The 17,265-nt window shown below is 38.8% G+C and overlaps 1 protein-coding gene across 2 annotated transcripts in view; it reads left to right on the top strand.

Annotated features, from left to right (window-relative positions):
* Window positions 1-789: 789 nt before the first annotated feature.
* The window catches only part of LOC124128704, a 68,832-nt gene continuing 52,356 nt past the window's right edge, over window positions 790-17,265 (top strand). Inside the window, exons 1-11 of one of the 2 annotated variants that reach the window (XM_048398141.1) lie at window positions 790-896; window positions 2,170-2,245; window positions 2,599-2,752; window positions 3,253-3,422; window positions 3,990-4,244; window positions 4,592-4,888; window positions 5,434-5,733; window positions 6,179-6,334; window positions 6,513-6,525; window positions 6,715-6,770; window positions 6,956-8,641. In XM_048398141.1, coding sequence (XP_048254098.1) covers window positions 2,170-2,245; window positions 2,599-2,752; window positions 3,253-3,422; window positions 3,990-4,244; window positions 4,592-4,888; window positions 5,434-5,733; window positions 6,179-6,334; window positions 6,513-6,525; window positions 6,715-6,770; window positions 6,956-6,996 — 1,518 coding nt within the window. In that variant the 5' untranslated portion in view covers window positions 790-896 and the 3' untranslated portion in view covers window positions 6,997-8,641. Of the gene's footprint in view, window positions 897-2,169; window positions 2,246-2,598; window positions 2,753-3,252; window positions 3,423-3,989; window positions 4,245-4,591; window positions 4,889-5,433; window positions 5,734-6,178; window positions 6,335-6,512; window positions 6,526-6,714; window positions 6,771-6,955; window positions 8,642-17,265 lie in introns of those variants that run through there. The other variant, XM_048398143.1, reaches the window with a different exon arrangement.

The raw sequence follows: 17,265 nt of genomic DNA, 5'->3' as shown, positions 1-17,265 counted from the left end.
TACTACTACTACTACTACTACTACTACTACTATTACTACGAGTACGAGTACGAGTACTACTGCTGTTGTTGCTGCTGCTGCTACTTCAAATACTACATTTACAACGCATATCAACTTACAGGCAACGTGCATTCCCAGCGCCCATTGGAGTTAACTTTCCCAGCTGTCTGTCAAAGCTAAATATATTCTCATGAGATGAGCTGCCATGCGCTGTCACCCCTCAAGCTACTCAACATTGCTGTCATATCTGAACTCCACCCGACCTGAACTATGTGTTCTGCACATGGTTACATTACTCGTGTCGCAGTTATTCATACATACAGATTGAAAGGAGTACAAAATGAAGCAGTTTTACCCCCACTGTTTCCCTGTGTTATATATGCAACGGCAGAATCAATAATTACGTGACAATCTACGAAACATACCTACGAAATATGAAAAAATACATTCACAAGGTTACACTTATCGACATGTTTATGATAAAATGTTGGGGAGGAGTGTCCAGTGCCACACAGGTGCTAGACATTAAGACGTTTATTACCAGCTAAATATGTATTTTTCTTCGAAATATAATTTCTCAAAAACATGCTAAATTTACAAACTCTTACCAGGTCGAACATAGTGGGTAGAAACTGGCGAATGCACACTGAAAACACTGAAGTCGTGTACGAGTTGTATAATTACACAGTCATCTATTTTTGTCAAGGCTACATTACAATATCGTTCCCGGGAAGGCATGGCGTTTTACAATGCCAGCACGACCAGGATGTAAAAAAAACAATATATATATACACAAGGGAAGGCCATGTTAACCTAAATGCTCGTCAACGCGTAATCAGTCACAGCTTTACAAAACTTTGACAACACATAGAATCTATGGTCGACTAGATGTAACAGTGAGTAATTCTTAGTTTGTAAATTTGTGTCAAGCTGATATATACATGCAATGTAATGGTGGCTCAGAAACACATAAAACTTCTTATATAGTCGAGTGGAGTCTGCCTTTAGCAGATATGTCTTTTGCTTATGGAAAGGGTTTGCCGTTTGTATTTATACACCAGAAACATATCTAGAATGTCTGGAATGATCAAATCAGTAGAAATATCAGAAATGGTCGAAATTAACTAAACTTTGGACAGAGAAAAATAAGATATTAATAACGTGAGGCCTTCACCATGCACAGTCGGCGACCAGAGGCGAAAACTGTGAGTACTGGTATTTAGTACCTCCTGCACTTTGTCAGTTTGGCTTTGAACAAGCCTCGACATATCATAAAGTTGCAATGCAAACCAGGATGTGAGAAAGAATTAGCCTCCTCAATTGCTTTCACCACATGTATGTCCAGATGGCTGGAACGTTCTGTAACGTAATACGTGTTTCCTCCTGTAGGTTTCAAGCTTTGCTGGTCTTCAAGTACCGGTGGGTCGTAATTAAAATGTATTATGTAACGTGAAACACAGTTAATATGCACCTTCGGATGAGCCTGAAACACTATATTCGATGTTCACTATATTCAATCAAAACAGAGAGAACTGTAGAGGGTTCGATACATGGTCGCGCACATGAAATACTATGTATGCCATGTTGTTCATATTACCTATTTGTATGAAATTAAAAAATAACAAATGTGAGAAGAAAATACATAAAATGAAATCTGCTTTTTTATTTATGTATATGTTGTGCGTCCCATGTACATATTAAGAAAGATTAAACCACATTCTTGTAAGCACGCGTATCAATCGTTTAAACGAAAGTGCAGTACATTTATTTACCATAAACAACTAAAACAGAACGGTTGATGCCTTTTACTAGAAATTGCTGATTTGGCTATAGATAACAGTATGTTGCATATAAACACACATGGTCTCTTTTCTGTGTCTTTATGTAGTGTTTTGAGGCATGTGTTAATAGTCAGGTGTTAAATATACTATAAACGCATTGATAGTATGTGAGGGGTTCTTGAAATGTTTCAAACTTGAATTCATTGTTTTCCTTTGTATCGTATGTTTAGTATCATCATTTCAGATTGATTGATTGTTTGTTGTTTAACGCCGCACTCAGCAATATTCCAGTTAGTCGCCTCTTACGTTAAGCCTAGTCGAAAGAAAGCATGGGTTGCTGAAGACCTATTTTCCACCTATATTATTGATCTTCACGTGTCCATTTCAGATGGAGTATTGTAGCCCTGGTCTATGGAGATCAATCGTACCATTCTTCACAGTAGTTTTCTCCTCTGCATGTGTGTGTAAGTAAAACCAAATCATCAAATGGATTACAGCAACAGACAGTAGACAAATAGCAACAGTAATTGAGGTCAAATCAGTGTATTTATTTACATACAGTGAAGCTTTTACACTGTCAGCAGCTTACTGCTTTCCCCTTCATTATGACATTGACCAGTAAACTAGTTGCTATTATGACAAGTTTGGAAAAAAGTTGAGTTAATATAATAGATGTGTCGTAGTTCAGTGCAGGATACAAGGAACAAAGTAGCAATAAGTAAATTAAGTGCACACTTATGATAGATTCAAACAGGGATCTCTGGAGGTTTGGAAAGAGCGAAGTGAAGTTTCGATTCTTTTGATCGACACATTTCAGGTGGAGGTTTTCAAGTGCGTCTGGATCCAGGACCTAACTATGGCAATGTTCAGATGTACCACAACGGTACTTGGCAGAGGGCGTGTCTTTACTACTTCCAATACTTTGGTCCAGACGTCTCACATGTCATGTGCAAGCAGCTTGGTTTCAACACGTAAGTTTCAGAATGAGTGAGAAGGCATGTCCTGCACTTTGAGCAATATTGCAGCCAAATCACGACATTAAGTATCAGGGACAAAACTCTTTGCTTAATCATAACACAAATGCTGCTAAAGGCAGACTTAATTATACGATACCGACTATGTCAAAATTATGTGTTTTTGAATCACTGTCAAATGGTGATGATACCAGGTTGTTGAGATAAACTGGGAGTACCCGGTCCCACCGGTGACCCAGTCAAAATACACCTTGTGTTCCCATTTCGGGAATAGAGCATTGGGCGAGAAGAAACAACACTTTAACCAACAAGCTTTCCTGCCACCTTGGATGTGTTAAACCATCAGCTATCTATTCATCATGCAATGATTTTGACATTTCGACATTTCGAGTTATGTTATTATGAGTACCTGTTGGTGAATATATATGCAATTTGCCCCTTGTTTGAATTAGTCATATGTGCTTGCATGGATTAAACATTGATTCTTCTTCCTTCAGCACACGCAATGTAGCTATGCGTCAAACTGGAACACAACATGGACTATTTTGGCATACACGGATTCAATGTTCACCAGTAGAAACAAATCTGAGTCAGTGCTATGTAAGAAGTATCACAAACACAACATCCTGCTATGAGTATCACATACCAAGAATCGCTTGTTTATCGGGTATGTTAAAAATATATTTATTGTATCAGTATATTGAAATACTTGTTTCAGAAACATGAAATGATGGCTATCACTCTTAGTTTAGTCTGATGGTGTCCCCCGTCGTGATAGCGCTGGAATATTGCTAAAAGCGGCGTAAAACCATACTCACTCACTCACTAGTTTAGTCTGATTCTTTATTGTGAGTGTTACAATGTTTAAAACGTTTTGATACACTTTGCCTGTTGTGTATCATGTGGTATCTTGGTATCTGGACATACATGGGGTATCCCTGACAAGGTACATGCACACATGGTTTTGGATAGCACAAGTATTGGACTGGTATATGTAACGCATATACAGCATACTATTTACATATCTAGGTTAGCTCAATACATCATGATTTGGGCACGTTTGTCATAACACCGCGTTTACCTCTTTACGCTGAAATGCTTCGTCATACTTGTTATTTTAATGAAATCTACAGCCAACTAATACATCCGGAATAATTATGGGGAAATATCCGCGACAATAAGCCTAACCTGTTGGGATTCTAGTCAGTTCTTTCAAATATTTGCCTTCTTTCAGATAACGAAACACGAGTTGATATTGTGAACCACAATATCACAGTCACTGATGGATTCAGTTTCAACGCTATATGCAACGTATACACACCTCAAACAAACTTGTCCTATCACTGGAACCACAACTGGAAGAATTTATTTTACTCGGGACGCTATTTTTCTGGGAAAGGTAACAGGACCGTAGCTGGTAACTGGACTTGTTCAGTGTCTTCAAACGGCAAGACACTTGGATCAGATTCCACAGTGATCAATGTTATTTGTAAGTAACGTGCATTGACTTAAACAACTTTACAAATAATGTGGAAACCGGGAAAGACTGATAGTAGTTTCGAATATTTCTATGAAATGAAACGAAAGCACCATATGCTATTTATATGAAATGAAATACTTTGTGTCGTCAGTTTAATTTTCGTAATGAATTAGTATTTAGTAAAAGAGTCATATGTTCATATAATTTAATCATAATCATAATAACATGAAAAGAAATACTTTGGGTCCGCAGTTTAATTTTCTTAATGAAGTATTATTAAGTAAAAGAGTCATAGTTCAAATAATTTAATCAACAGGATACGGTGGAAAAGACCATTGTACTATTTGTGTTTGTAGATCCTCCAAAACGAATGCAAAACAAGATCATCTATGCAAAAGTCGGTGACACTGTGAGTTTGAGTGAAACGGACGTTTCTTTTCCTTCTCCGGAGACGTTCACTTGGCGGAGACTTGACACGAACTCGTCCTTCGTGAGATCTGTGACCCCGCCTGTCATGTCTAACATACAACAGACTGATGCTGGGGAGTATATCGTTATGATTCAACAGCCTGCATATTACCTAACACCATCTGCACCTGCACACAGAGGGAATTATTCGTTCGGTGTACAATTGGTAAAGATACGCATTCCATGTAAGTTGTAAAGTACATCATGTTTTGGTGAGAGGCGACTAACGAGATCGGGTGGTCAGGCTCACTGACTTGGTTGATGCATGTAGATGCTCATGCATGTCGATGCTCGATGTTCATGATATAAATCACTGGATTGTCTGGTCCAGACTCGATTATTTAGAGACCGCCGTCATATAGCTGGAATATTGCTGGGCGGTGTTAAACAACAAACCAACCAACCAACATCATGTTTTGTGACTGGTGCTTCCGGTATTGCAGAATACCTTCATTTTTCGCGAACACCTGGTATCAGTACTATTTGATATTGATTAATTAACACATGTTAATAATATAGTGGGTATCGTACAATGGCTTACACTTTTTTGTGTCCTTCCAATTGCATCAACTCAATAACCAAGTAAACATTCAGCTGCAAACGTCATGCACGCGGTTGAATTGATATCCATGCATGATGATGATTTAATTTCTGTTCTATATTTTAATCTTCAATACACTACCATTATATTTTGCAGTAGTGTTTATAAAACTTAGAATTATATTCCCAGACCCGCCTTCCATTCAGTGCGAGGAGATTGTTCGGGTTGTGAATGGTCAGTCTAGAACAGTACAATGCAAAGTTGATTCCTATCCAAGACACGATGTGATGACGTGGACGCTGGCAACAACAGCTGGAACCAGAACTCAGTCAAGTCACAAGGACACCTATCACATTGTCAACGCCAGTGCTGGAGATGAAGGGAATTACACTTGTAGGGCCACCAACAACCTGACGTACCCGGATGGTCAAGTCGAGACAGGCACTGGGACATGTGTCATTAATGTAAAGGTCATTTCGCCCAGTGGTGGTAAGTTTAGCGACCAATGATTAAATATGCCTTTTTGTTGTTTAACACCGCAATTTGCAGCTCTTTGATGGCGACCTGTATATAATCGAGGTCTAGACCAGATCAGGCAGTGCTCCATATTGTGAGCAACCATCCAAACTGTCGGGCAACGAGCACACCCTAACAAACAAGTCACCCCATCGGACCTCCCCATCCATTTGGTCACCTCTTACGACCACCATCGGTTGACCACCGGGGACAATCATTAAATGATCTGAAGTTGGCTGAAGGAGGATCTATGTTTGTTTAATAAACATGATGTGGTCGTTCTCTGAGTAATAACCATACACCATGGACAAAAGCAAATCAAATTTGTATTTTAGTTCATCTTTGAAAAACAATGATAATTATATTTTAATGTGTGCTATTTTTTTATGTCCATTCCTATTTGCACTATGTATTGTAGGAACAAGCGCGGCTGAAGGTGCTGCAAAGGGAGCCTCTGGTCAAGAGACCACAACTAGTTCTGCTGTTTGGGGAGGCATGGCACTAATGGCAATCGTGGTCATAGGACTGGTTGTAGCTGTTATCGTGTTGGTCATTCGACAACCTGATAAGAAAGGTGAGATTTTGTTGTAGCAAAACATTAACATACTCAAACGCATGTTTATGATTCACTTACTTATGATGAATCACTTAACTCATGGATGAAAGTAGCATTTATTCTTATTCCAACTGTCAGAGCATATGCTGGGTAATATATGTAAACTTGTAAACACTTCTTTACTTTGTTATTACAGAAGCTCCGAATGGGTGAGTGTACCAAAAAATATCTGTTTCATGTAAGTTTTGTTTTTGTTTTCACATCACACAAATGGAAAACTCCTGCAAATAAGAACTGAAACATATCCATAGATTCAGCAAATTGTCCTAAAGCCATAACTGGCAGTTAGATACATGGATGTATTGGTGCTAATATTCTGTAACATTTGACTGTTGTAGAGACAAGCCAATTGAGATGACGACAGTGAATAGGACAGGTGTAGCAGCCATTTCCGGTATGTTGTAATCCCACCTCAGCAACATTGTTCATGTTCCCATCCCAATTTCCATATTTTCCATTTTCAACAGTAAAGGAGCATTGCAAATCATTGACGAGTCAAGTGAGTAAATTCCAACTTTCACATGTGCAGTCGAACCATGATGTTCTGGTTACTTAACATCAAAGTTTCATTGATTGCAGGTCCTCTGTACGAGAATGCACAAGATCACAGGAGGAAGTGAACAAGCTGTTATTCTGCCTTACTACTACTACTGCTACTACAGTGGGGGTATACATGTCACGTATGCTGAACTAACGTCTTAACTGATATATGCTGAGCTACCGTTGTAACTGATATATACTGAGCTACCGTTTTAACTGATATACTGTTTAAGTAGGCTCAAAACAGCTTACATTCCAGCTCACTCGCTTATTCATTTAACTCACTCCTACTTTCAACCTCGTCCCTATCAGCCCCATACCCGTGCTAATTGGTGTCACCAAAGTTTTACTTGCATCACTCCGGGCTTTCAACCCATATTAATCTGACATGCCTGATATAACTAGAATATTACTTATTCAAGGGTAAGGGCCCTGAGCTGATGAAGAGCCTTACCAGCCTGAATGTGCCAGGATAACCAAAACCATCTTTGCTGCATTTGTTATTTTAATCTGTATACTACTACTACTACTACTACTACTACTACTACTACTACTACTACTATTACTACATTTTTTAATCATACGGCTGCTCAGTGGAAGGTTCATTTAGGGATATCATTTCTGTGAAGACTAGGGTCTTGTACGAAGTCCAGGAAATGAGTTCCAAAGATGTTCACCAGCAACCTAGAATGTGTCTTGATATAGCATGCAAACCAAATAGGTTGGAGTACGCCGAAACTTGATACACGAACATGATACATGGTACTAAGAAACCATGGATCTATGATTCGAACTCATAATAGTTAGATTTCTTATTACACCGCTCAGGGACGCAACACTGTACCACGTTATGGCGCCTTAGACGTCTGGATCAAATTTGAACCAAAAGTGATGTTCATGAAACGAAATCATGCGTTTCATATAAGGTGTCTTTCATTATGACAGTAGAGTCATCAGGAGGTGCTGACACAAATGCCCCCGTTCTGATGCAATTCAGAAATGGAGTCAAACTACTTACACTCCACTTTTGGTTCATTGCCTTGGATGCCTACAGTTCACTGATGAAACAAATACTGCTGTTCAGTATGTTTTATTATCCCAAATCGTCATAAGACACCAGTTGAACACTAGACTGACCTGTAAAGCAAGTTTCGTCTAGAAATACTCAACGGCTTTGGGGTTCTGCTCCGGAAACGAGCACTTCCCTCTTTATCAGGTTAGGTCGAACTTTTCGTTTTTATTGTTTTTTTTAGATCTCAGTTGTTAAACAGGCACTAGTTCACTACTAGACTGATCTGTAAAGACAGTTTCATCTAATAATTTTCTACGGTTTAGGAGCTCTGCTCCGGAAACGGAAAAGAGACGGAGCACAGACAGACGGACGGACTGTTTCAAAAAGGGGGAATAATAATGACAAAAACATGTTTTTATCTGTGTTCTTGAAATATGCAAACGAAATTACATGAATGTAAATATTCCGGAAAAAAATACAATTTTGATGTGTATGTATGCATCTGCCAACATTTTCTTCCTTTCACGTTATATTATACTTTATGCAAACAATATCCAAGAGAAGATATTTTATCTGGTGATGATGTATTTCAAATATATATCACGTTATTGTATAATATTCAAACTACTATTGTTTTTCATTTGGCAATTGCATTCTTGAAGCAACCATGTTACCATGACAATGCATTTCAATAAAACCTCTGATTAACTGTGTTGTAGTGTCGTGGCGTTGTGTTGTTTAGCAAGTCTTGAAAGTTCGGGAGGCGGGGACCTGATATTTTAAGGATATTTCTAAGATCATCTAATATGCACATCCACATAATTATCTTGACACGCATTCTACAGCTCTAAACTGTTGTGTCGAGGTTCAGTTAATAAACTCAATAGCTGAATATGACAGTGACCCCGTACATCGGTATAATACTGATGTTACTACACGAGATTACAATCTCAAAATCAGTTCTTATTTCAACTTGATCATGATATGATATATTTCATCATTTGCTATATTCGACCCCGCTCAACTTGTATATATTTGCAGTAATCCAATGGTCCTGTGGCAGTGAAATGCAACCACGTCTGAGGTTATTTATGCGGTCTAGCCATAAATGCAAAACATTTTGCTGATAAGGGATACCAAGTTAGCAGTCCATTTTCAAAACACAATACATGAAAATTAGTCAGTGTTGGTGTTGGGGTTCTACGATACAAGGTGGAGGAAAACTGCATTCAAAAACTGTCACAGTCCCATTGTAGTGTTATTTTGTCATATCACCTGTGCCGTTCAAACCTGTTGAAATATTAGATCACGATTTTCCTTGTTGATAAACGTATAAATAAACTATATTCATGATCAATTTCCTCAAATGTTGACTTTCGATATTTACCTCTAGTTTGATATTCATAACATCTGACCTGTTTGACGTAAATGCAAATAGCTTCCTGATAAGGGATAGCATGTTACACATTAACCTTACAATACACAATACACGAATATCATTCAGTGTTTTGGGTTGGGTTCCCCGAGATACGCGTGATGGATTGTAGCGCAAAACTGCATTGAAACACTGTCACAGTCCTATTGTAGTATTGTTATGTCATACGTACTGCACATTTAAATCGGTTGAAATATTGTATCACCATTGTCCTGGTGGAGCGAGGTATAAATAAACTACATATGTGATAAGTTTTCACACATTGTGACCATTCGCTATTTGCCCATATATATATATATATATATATATATATATATATATATGATATCACGCGAGTGTGTTTGGGGATGGTAAATATCCGGTATTAGGGATAAACATTGTATTTAGCGAGCCTTGGCGAGCTAAATACACAGTGTTTATTCCTAAATAAGGATATTTACCATCCCCAAACACACAAGCGTGATAACCTCTTTGTCGCATAATGCCATTCTTTAATTCTGTGCTTGAAAATCGCTTCCCCTCTCTCACAAACATTACCTAAACATTGCGAGTTTTCCTGGAATGCGCGCATTAATATTTATTACGTCACAGGGAAAGTGATGTGTCAGTCGGACAGTGACAGTAGCCAATATAGTTCCAACTAAAATCTGTTTCTTATACAGTGGCAAAGCGACATATACGCAAAACAACAATTATTTTTACTTGCAGTTCGCGGCAATCCATCTGTCTGTCCGCTAGAGTAACTGCCCTTTGTCAAAGGGAAGCTACTCTACCCCTAGTCTTTGAGACCACGTCCAGACGTTGTTGACAGTCGGTCTGTCCAGTCAAAACGTTAAGAAGTGCAATCAGATGTACACACAGCGACAAAACGAAACAAGGTAACAATTCAAACATATTTCGGTCAAATCCAACTATTTTAATTTGTGGAAAAGGTTTCAAGTTGCAGAAGTCTACAAGCACAGATATGGCTACTGATCCCGCTTGGATAGGCCTAGTGCCCTCGCAAAATTGTTTCGAAATGTATATCTCCAAAGTGGCTAAAACTTATAAAATGCCTCCTCGATGTCACAGTTAGACACTGATTTTAAGTTTATTAGACTGTTCTTTTGATAATGATAACAATCATCTCTGTAGTTTATCCAGATTCCCGATGGTTAATTCTGACTCGATTCCCGAATGACAAGAGCGACGCCATGTTTGTTTATAAACACTGAAAGTAGTCCCTACTTGACCTTTGATATTTGCATCTCTATCCGCATATGACCCCAACGGATATCGTTTTTATCCGTTGGCTCTATCCTGCCGAGAAACCTACCCATTATATGACGGAGACAATTGTTAACTTACTTGGTGTCGTCACTGGAGTGTGTAAATACATTATGACGCTACAGTTGTAATTTATGACGTCATCATAAGTATGACGTCATATTATATTTCATTGTCAGTTACACTGAGACAGCGAAAGTATTATGTCTGAAACTGATATAAAGAGGATGTTAGACTAATGTGGACTTCATTATTTTATTATATATTACATGTACACCGAGTGAACATTTACCTCATTTTTGTATATATATATATATATATACATATATATATATATATATATATATATATATATATATGCAAAATATATTCTGAATCGGTCAGTGGTCAAGTAGTCTCTGGAAAGCCTGCGTAAATACAAAAGTAAAACTTATCATCACTTTTGCTTACTCACCATTGATGACATAAAATAACATACAACTCTATTGTGAATACTTTGATATACGAGCCACCAGCAGTATTTTTAGAGTGTTTTTGAACGAACAATCGGACATTTTGCAGAAATATATATGTACTTACTTAATGTGTGTGTAGCAGAAGACATTGAATAAATCAAAACTACACAGTGGACTATTAGTTCTATGATATATTTTATCCGACCTAAGATTGTAAAACGGCTTATGTCGACATTAGCGTAAATGACATCATTAGTACAAATTCAACGTGTTTTCAAAATATAATATACATCGTATGCAAACGTTAGTTTAACTAGTACACAACTACGATATGCATCGCTGTCTGTAGTGATCGTTGTTGCTGTTTCGGTCAGTGGTGAAGTTCACTTGAAAGTCCGCATGCATATATAATATTAAATAATTATGACATGTGTAAGCTCACCATCGATAACATACAATAACACACATGGACAATCTATTTTATTTGACCGCATCCGTGGTCTAGTGGACAGAGTGTCTTCGCTGAGAGCGGAAGATCGGCGGTTCGATACCCGGTCGCGTCATACCAAAACACGTTAAACGATGATATTTGTTGATACACCCAGGGTGGCCAGCGCCTCGTATAAGTTGAGTTCAATAAACCCCATGTCACCTCTCCTCACCTGAATAATATATTATGTCCTGAACTTGAACCATGATAAGACGCAAGGCTTTAAGGTAAGTCTCGCTTTGTTGCATTTAATATTGGGGAGCTTGAAGTACACAGAGTCCATCTTCCCCAGGCAAGCGAGTTACCTGACTTAAAAAGTCCAGTTTCCACCCTTGCCGAAATAGGCTGGAATTCATGAGCTCGATCGTAGCGCCACCAGTGGCTATTACCAGTTATGTCCCTTCTAAGCCTCACCTATGGCCCAATCAGATTCCACCTCTCACTTGCATTTGCTTCAAACAAAATGACCGCGCCAAGTGAGGACGATCTGCTCGATAATCAAGATCTATATTGTTATAAAACGGGTCTCACATCGCGAAACGCATCAAATCACGTGATCACCTTGATAACAAACATGAAAAGATTTTAAAAGTATCTTTTCACAACGAGTTGGCGTTGCACATGCTTTGCAAATCCTGCAATCGACCGAAATCTGCACGACAGTTTACGAACCGGATTTCGATTTCGTTGCGCGATTTTGTTTGGACTATGCATATAATACCAGCCTAGGTCGGTCAGCCTAGTTCGCCTTTATAGTCAGTTACCTCTCTTGCCTCGGGAAGATGACGGAGTCTGGAGTGCATAGCGTGCTGAATGACTACGTTACCCCGGAGGAGATTGCTATTTTCTTACTTCAGCATAGACAAGGAAATGTTTCCTTTAAGCATAAACATGCATCGTAAATATGTTACTTCATATGGTATTGATGACGTCTTCACCCACCTTTCCATGGCAAGGTGAGTGAGTGAGTGAGTTAGGTTTAACGCCGCTTTTAACAATATTCCAGTTATAATGCGGCGTGTCAGATTAATGTGGGAGGAAAGCCCGAAGTGATGCAGGTCTCAGACGTTTACCACTTCGGTGAAACCCCCGAGCACGGGTATGGTGCTGACAAACCTAGAAACATAATCGGGGCCCATGGCAAGGGCGTTAACAGACTATAAAAAGTCCAGTTTCCACCCTAGCCGAACAAGGCTGGAATTCACAAAAGTGAACTTTAAATTGAAAATCATAAAAGTTCTCCTATTTAAAGAACATTCCACTGTTTTCCAAATGCAGATCCTAGAACGTTTTTGCAGTATCCCAGATTACTTGCCATAATGATTCTTTCAGTGGTCACTCAAGAATAACTTCAAGAAATTTTTCGGTGGAGAAAATGTTCCTTTTGACCCTGACTTCGATTCTATCAACAGGCTGGTCAAGCCATGCCCTGTTACTAAGTTAATTTGAATCGTCAGTCCACGATGACCTCTTTCGAAGTGACCATTTTCCTACCATTTAAATACCTGTAGCACCAACTGATATTCCCCTGTGTTACGAGTCGATTCCCAAATTGAAACAATATGTTGACAAATGTTATATTTGGGATAATACTTTCTTGGTTAAGTACAGATTCTCGTACGTTTTGAGTTGAGCCCCGTCCGGGATTCGAATCCATACTCTCAGAGTAAGGCACCTAATCGCCAGCACACACAGTCACCGATCTGACCCACTCAGCCACCGAGGCTTCCACAAAATGAAAGTCCGACAACTGGTAGTTAAACAATATAACACACCGTCATCAAAATGGAATTAAAACCAACTGGGCTTTGTATGAAGTCCTTTGTACTAACAAACAAAACTCTGGTGATTTTATTGATATTTAGGACCCTATTCAACTTCTCTCCGATGAAATTAATCGAATAGCTGATGTATGTATTTCGAAGTGCTCCACGAATCTTGATATATGTAAACCATGGTTTTTCCGACGCCATCCTATAGTTCAAAATTTAAACAAATTTTAAATAATAAACGCAAAAGTATGGCGGACATGTAAGCAAAGTAAACACCAATTTTGGCGAAATTATGTCTCAAAAATAAATTCACGAAAGCCCTTGTCAAAAGTATAGGTCATGATCCAATAAGTCAAAGGTAAGGGCAATACATCTAGCATTCACCATCTTATAAATTCGGACCAATTGCTGACTCATATATCAAATATTACTGATTAACATGATGAAACATTGGCTCAACACTCTAACTATGTACCTCGATTCCAAAACTATCAAAAACAGAAAGAAAAGAAAACTATACATTTTAATTCAGATCATGGGGAAGATTATAACGAAGTGTTTTCTAGTCATGAGCTCCATACTGCCCTTGGACAAACTCATGATACTGCCACAGGAGCTGATAACATACATTATCACTTACAAACACTTACCAGAATCATCTTAAGAAACACAATTGAAGATTTTAGATGAAATTTTGACGTCAGGGAAATTTCCTCCTTTATTGAATTGCTATAGTTCCCAATACCCATACCCGCGCGAGGTCATACTGACTCTTCAAAGTTCCGACCAATATCTTTGACAATTTGCTTTTGCAAAACCATGGAATTCGTGATAAATAATCGTCTTGTTTGGTACCTTCAAACTGGCAATCTTATTACCAATATCAAATAGGGTTTCTGTAAAAAAACAAAAGTCCGCGTACCATAGATGATTTAGTTCGCTTTGAATCCTTTGTTAAAAATGCCATAATACATAAACGAATATTTTTCAACCTGGAAACACTCATATGACTCAACATGTAAACATGGTATTTTAAAAGATTTAAATGATTTTGGATTGCGAGGCCATTTGCCTCACCTTATATAAAAGTTTTTAACGGCAAATGAAGATCCGGGGTAGAATAGGTCTTCAGCAACCCATGCTTGCCGTAAAAGGCGACTAACGGGATCGGGTTGGTCCGGCTCGCTGACTTGGTTGATGTGTGTCATTGTATTCCAATTACGTGGATCGATGCTCATGATGGCAATCACTGGATTGTTTGGTCCAGACTCGATTATTTACAGACCGCCGTCATATAGCTGGGGTATTGCTGAGTGCGGCGTTAAACAACAAACAAATAAACTAACAACATCAACAGTGGTCAAGCTTCCAAAATAGGCCAAGGTTGGACATTCAGGGTGAAAAATGATTTTCACACAACCTCTGGTCTTGATGTAATGTGAGATGAGAGAGACATGCGCTGTTGTCTAGATCCCTTCAATAAAATTCTATACAATGCTGGATTGTTCTACGGCTGTTCTAGAGGATTCCAGTTGACACTTGACTCTATAAGCATCGAAATATAGTCAGTTGATAACCGATACCTTTCCATATTCGACCCCGTTATACTTGTATGTATTTGCTGTTATTCAATGCTCCTGTAACGGTGACATTAAACAATTGCTAAAGTACGTTGTGCTTTGAAGCCGTAAACGCAAAAAAACATCCTGCTGATAAGAGATAATAAGTTACACCTTGAATTTACAATACATTTAGTTGATTCAGGGATGGGTTGGGTTCCCTGCAATACGCGGTGGAGGAAAATGTGATTGAAACACTGCCACAGCCCCATTGTAGTATTTTCGTGTCATATCAAGTGCCCCATTCAAACCTGTTCAAATACTGTACCATGATTTTCCTGGCGGATAAACGTATAAATAAACAATATTCATAGTCAGTTTTTGCCGCTCGCCATTTTCCTCTAGTCTGACATTCATGTTGCTTTTGAAATAATATATATATGTTCCTACATCTCTGCTAAAGGCGATGGAATGTGGTTGACGCCCAAGTCAGTACGATGCGATAGTGAGTGTGTGAGTCAGCTTAAATCCTGCTACTCACAATGTTTTAGTTACAGATGCAGATTATAGATATTTACCTCTTTAAACAATTTATGGTGTTAACAAACCACGCATTATAAACAGGTCCAATCTTAGATTCGAACCCTTGTTCCGCAGATCCTATAGCGACGACGCACGAGATCGCTGGGCCACCCGCACCCCGATCTGAATCAGTCAGTGGTCCAGTAGTCTCTGGAAAGCCTGTGTACATACACATTTTAAAATAATGATGTCAATTCTAGTTCACCGTCGATAACATCGAATAACACACGACTTTAGTGTGAATACTTTGATAGACGTGTTGTAAGTGTGTTTTTATCGGATATTTTGTAGAGATATGAAGTTACTGACTGAAACCTGTGTCTAGCAGGAGACACACGATGGATCAATATTACTATCTGCACTAACATATATTGTATCCGATCAGATCTTGTTGAATGACAACATTTCTCTAATATATTATTAATCGTATGCAAACGTGAGTTTAACTAGTACACAACTAGTCCATGGAAAGTCTGCATACATATATAATATAAAATAATTTCAACAGTTGTAAGCTTACCATCGATAACATACAATAACACACATGGACAATCTAATTTATTTGATCGCTTTGACCACATCCGTAGTCTAGTGAACAGAGTGTCTTTGAGAGAGCGGAAGATCGGTGGTTCGATACCCGTCGCGTCACACCAAAAGACGTTAACGATGGTATGTCTTGTTACCTTCAGGCTGTCTGGAAAGTCTGCATACATATATAGTGTAAAATAAGTATGACATTTCCAAGAACACCATCGACAACATACAATAAGCCACGTTAATAGTCTTTGTTAGTTGATGGCATCCGTGGTCTAGTGGATAGGGTGTCTGCCCGGAAGTCGGAAAGTCGTTGGTCTTGTTATATAATAAGACGATGGTACTTGTTGCTACCCAGCCTGGCTGATAAAACAGTTACCTTTGGGCTCGGTGTCAGTATACTGAGTTTGTTATCCGTGTTAAACTGTGACATGGTACCTCAGTAAACCGGCATTAGTCCGGCAAGTAGAAGCAGTCACACGCACGCACGCACGCACGCACGCACACACCCACGCACACTGCATGCATAGGTTCCATAGACCCCACTCCACATCACCTCGCAGCCAGAAGTAGACCTCACCCTCACCCAGCTAAAATAGACAGAAACTACTCCTTTTTATCATCTTCTCTGATTCGTTGTCTTGCCTACAGGCACTTAAAAGTGTCTCATCATATTACCCTATTATTCTAGACATTTTAGAACTGTTCAATGATCTTTCTACTGGCCAATGTGACATCGTCTTTTGCTGGTTGCCAAGTCATGTGGGCTAAACAAGTAACTCAAAAGCCGATACTGCAGCTAAAGCAGCTCTTGACAAACCGTTAACTCCAATACTTATCCTGTATAGTGAATTTAAACCAACCATCAAGAGTTATACTCGGGATCTCATGCCAAAGAGGTGGGACACCCAGGTGGGAAGCAATAAACTTCAATAATTAAAACCAACAATCGGTCATACCTACTTGGGTTGTCAGTCAAGACATGACGAGGTCGTTTTACGACGATGTCGTATTGGCCAGAGTCGGTTTACCCACGAATATCTGCTGAAGACAGATAAGGACGAACCTCCTAAATGTATCCCTTGTGATGAAAGATTGACCGTCAAGCATATATTGCTTGACTGTGTGGACTTTGCTATCGCAGGAGATTAACATTATCAAAGGGGGCCTCTCATCTAAAATTACTTGAAAGAAATTGTTCCGTATAATAAATTTTAAAAATGTTAGTGAATAATTAAACGCTT

The sequence above is a fragment of the Haliotis rufescens genome, unplaced genomic scaffold, assembly GCF_023055435.1.
Source record: "Haliotis rufescens isolate VD_foot unplaced genomic scaffold, xgHalRufe1.0.p SCAF_18, whole genome shotgun sequence".
NCBI classification, from domain to species: Eukaryota; Metazoa; Mollusca; class Gastropoda; order Lepetellida; family Haliotidae; genus Haliotis; species Haliotis rufescens.
Note: the sequence above shows the minus strand (reverse complement) of the source record. Positions and strands in the feature narration are given on the sequence as shown.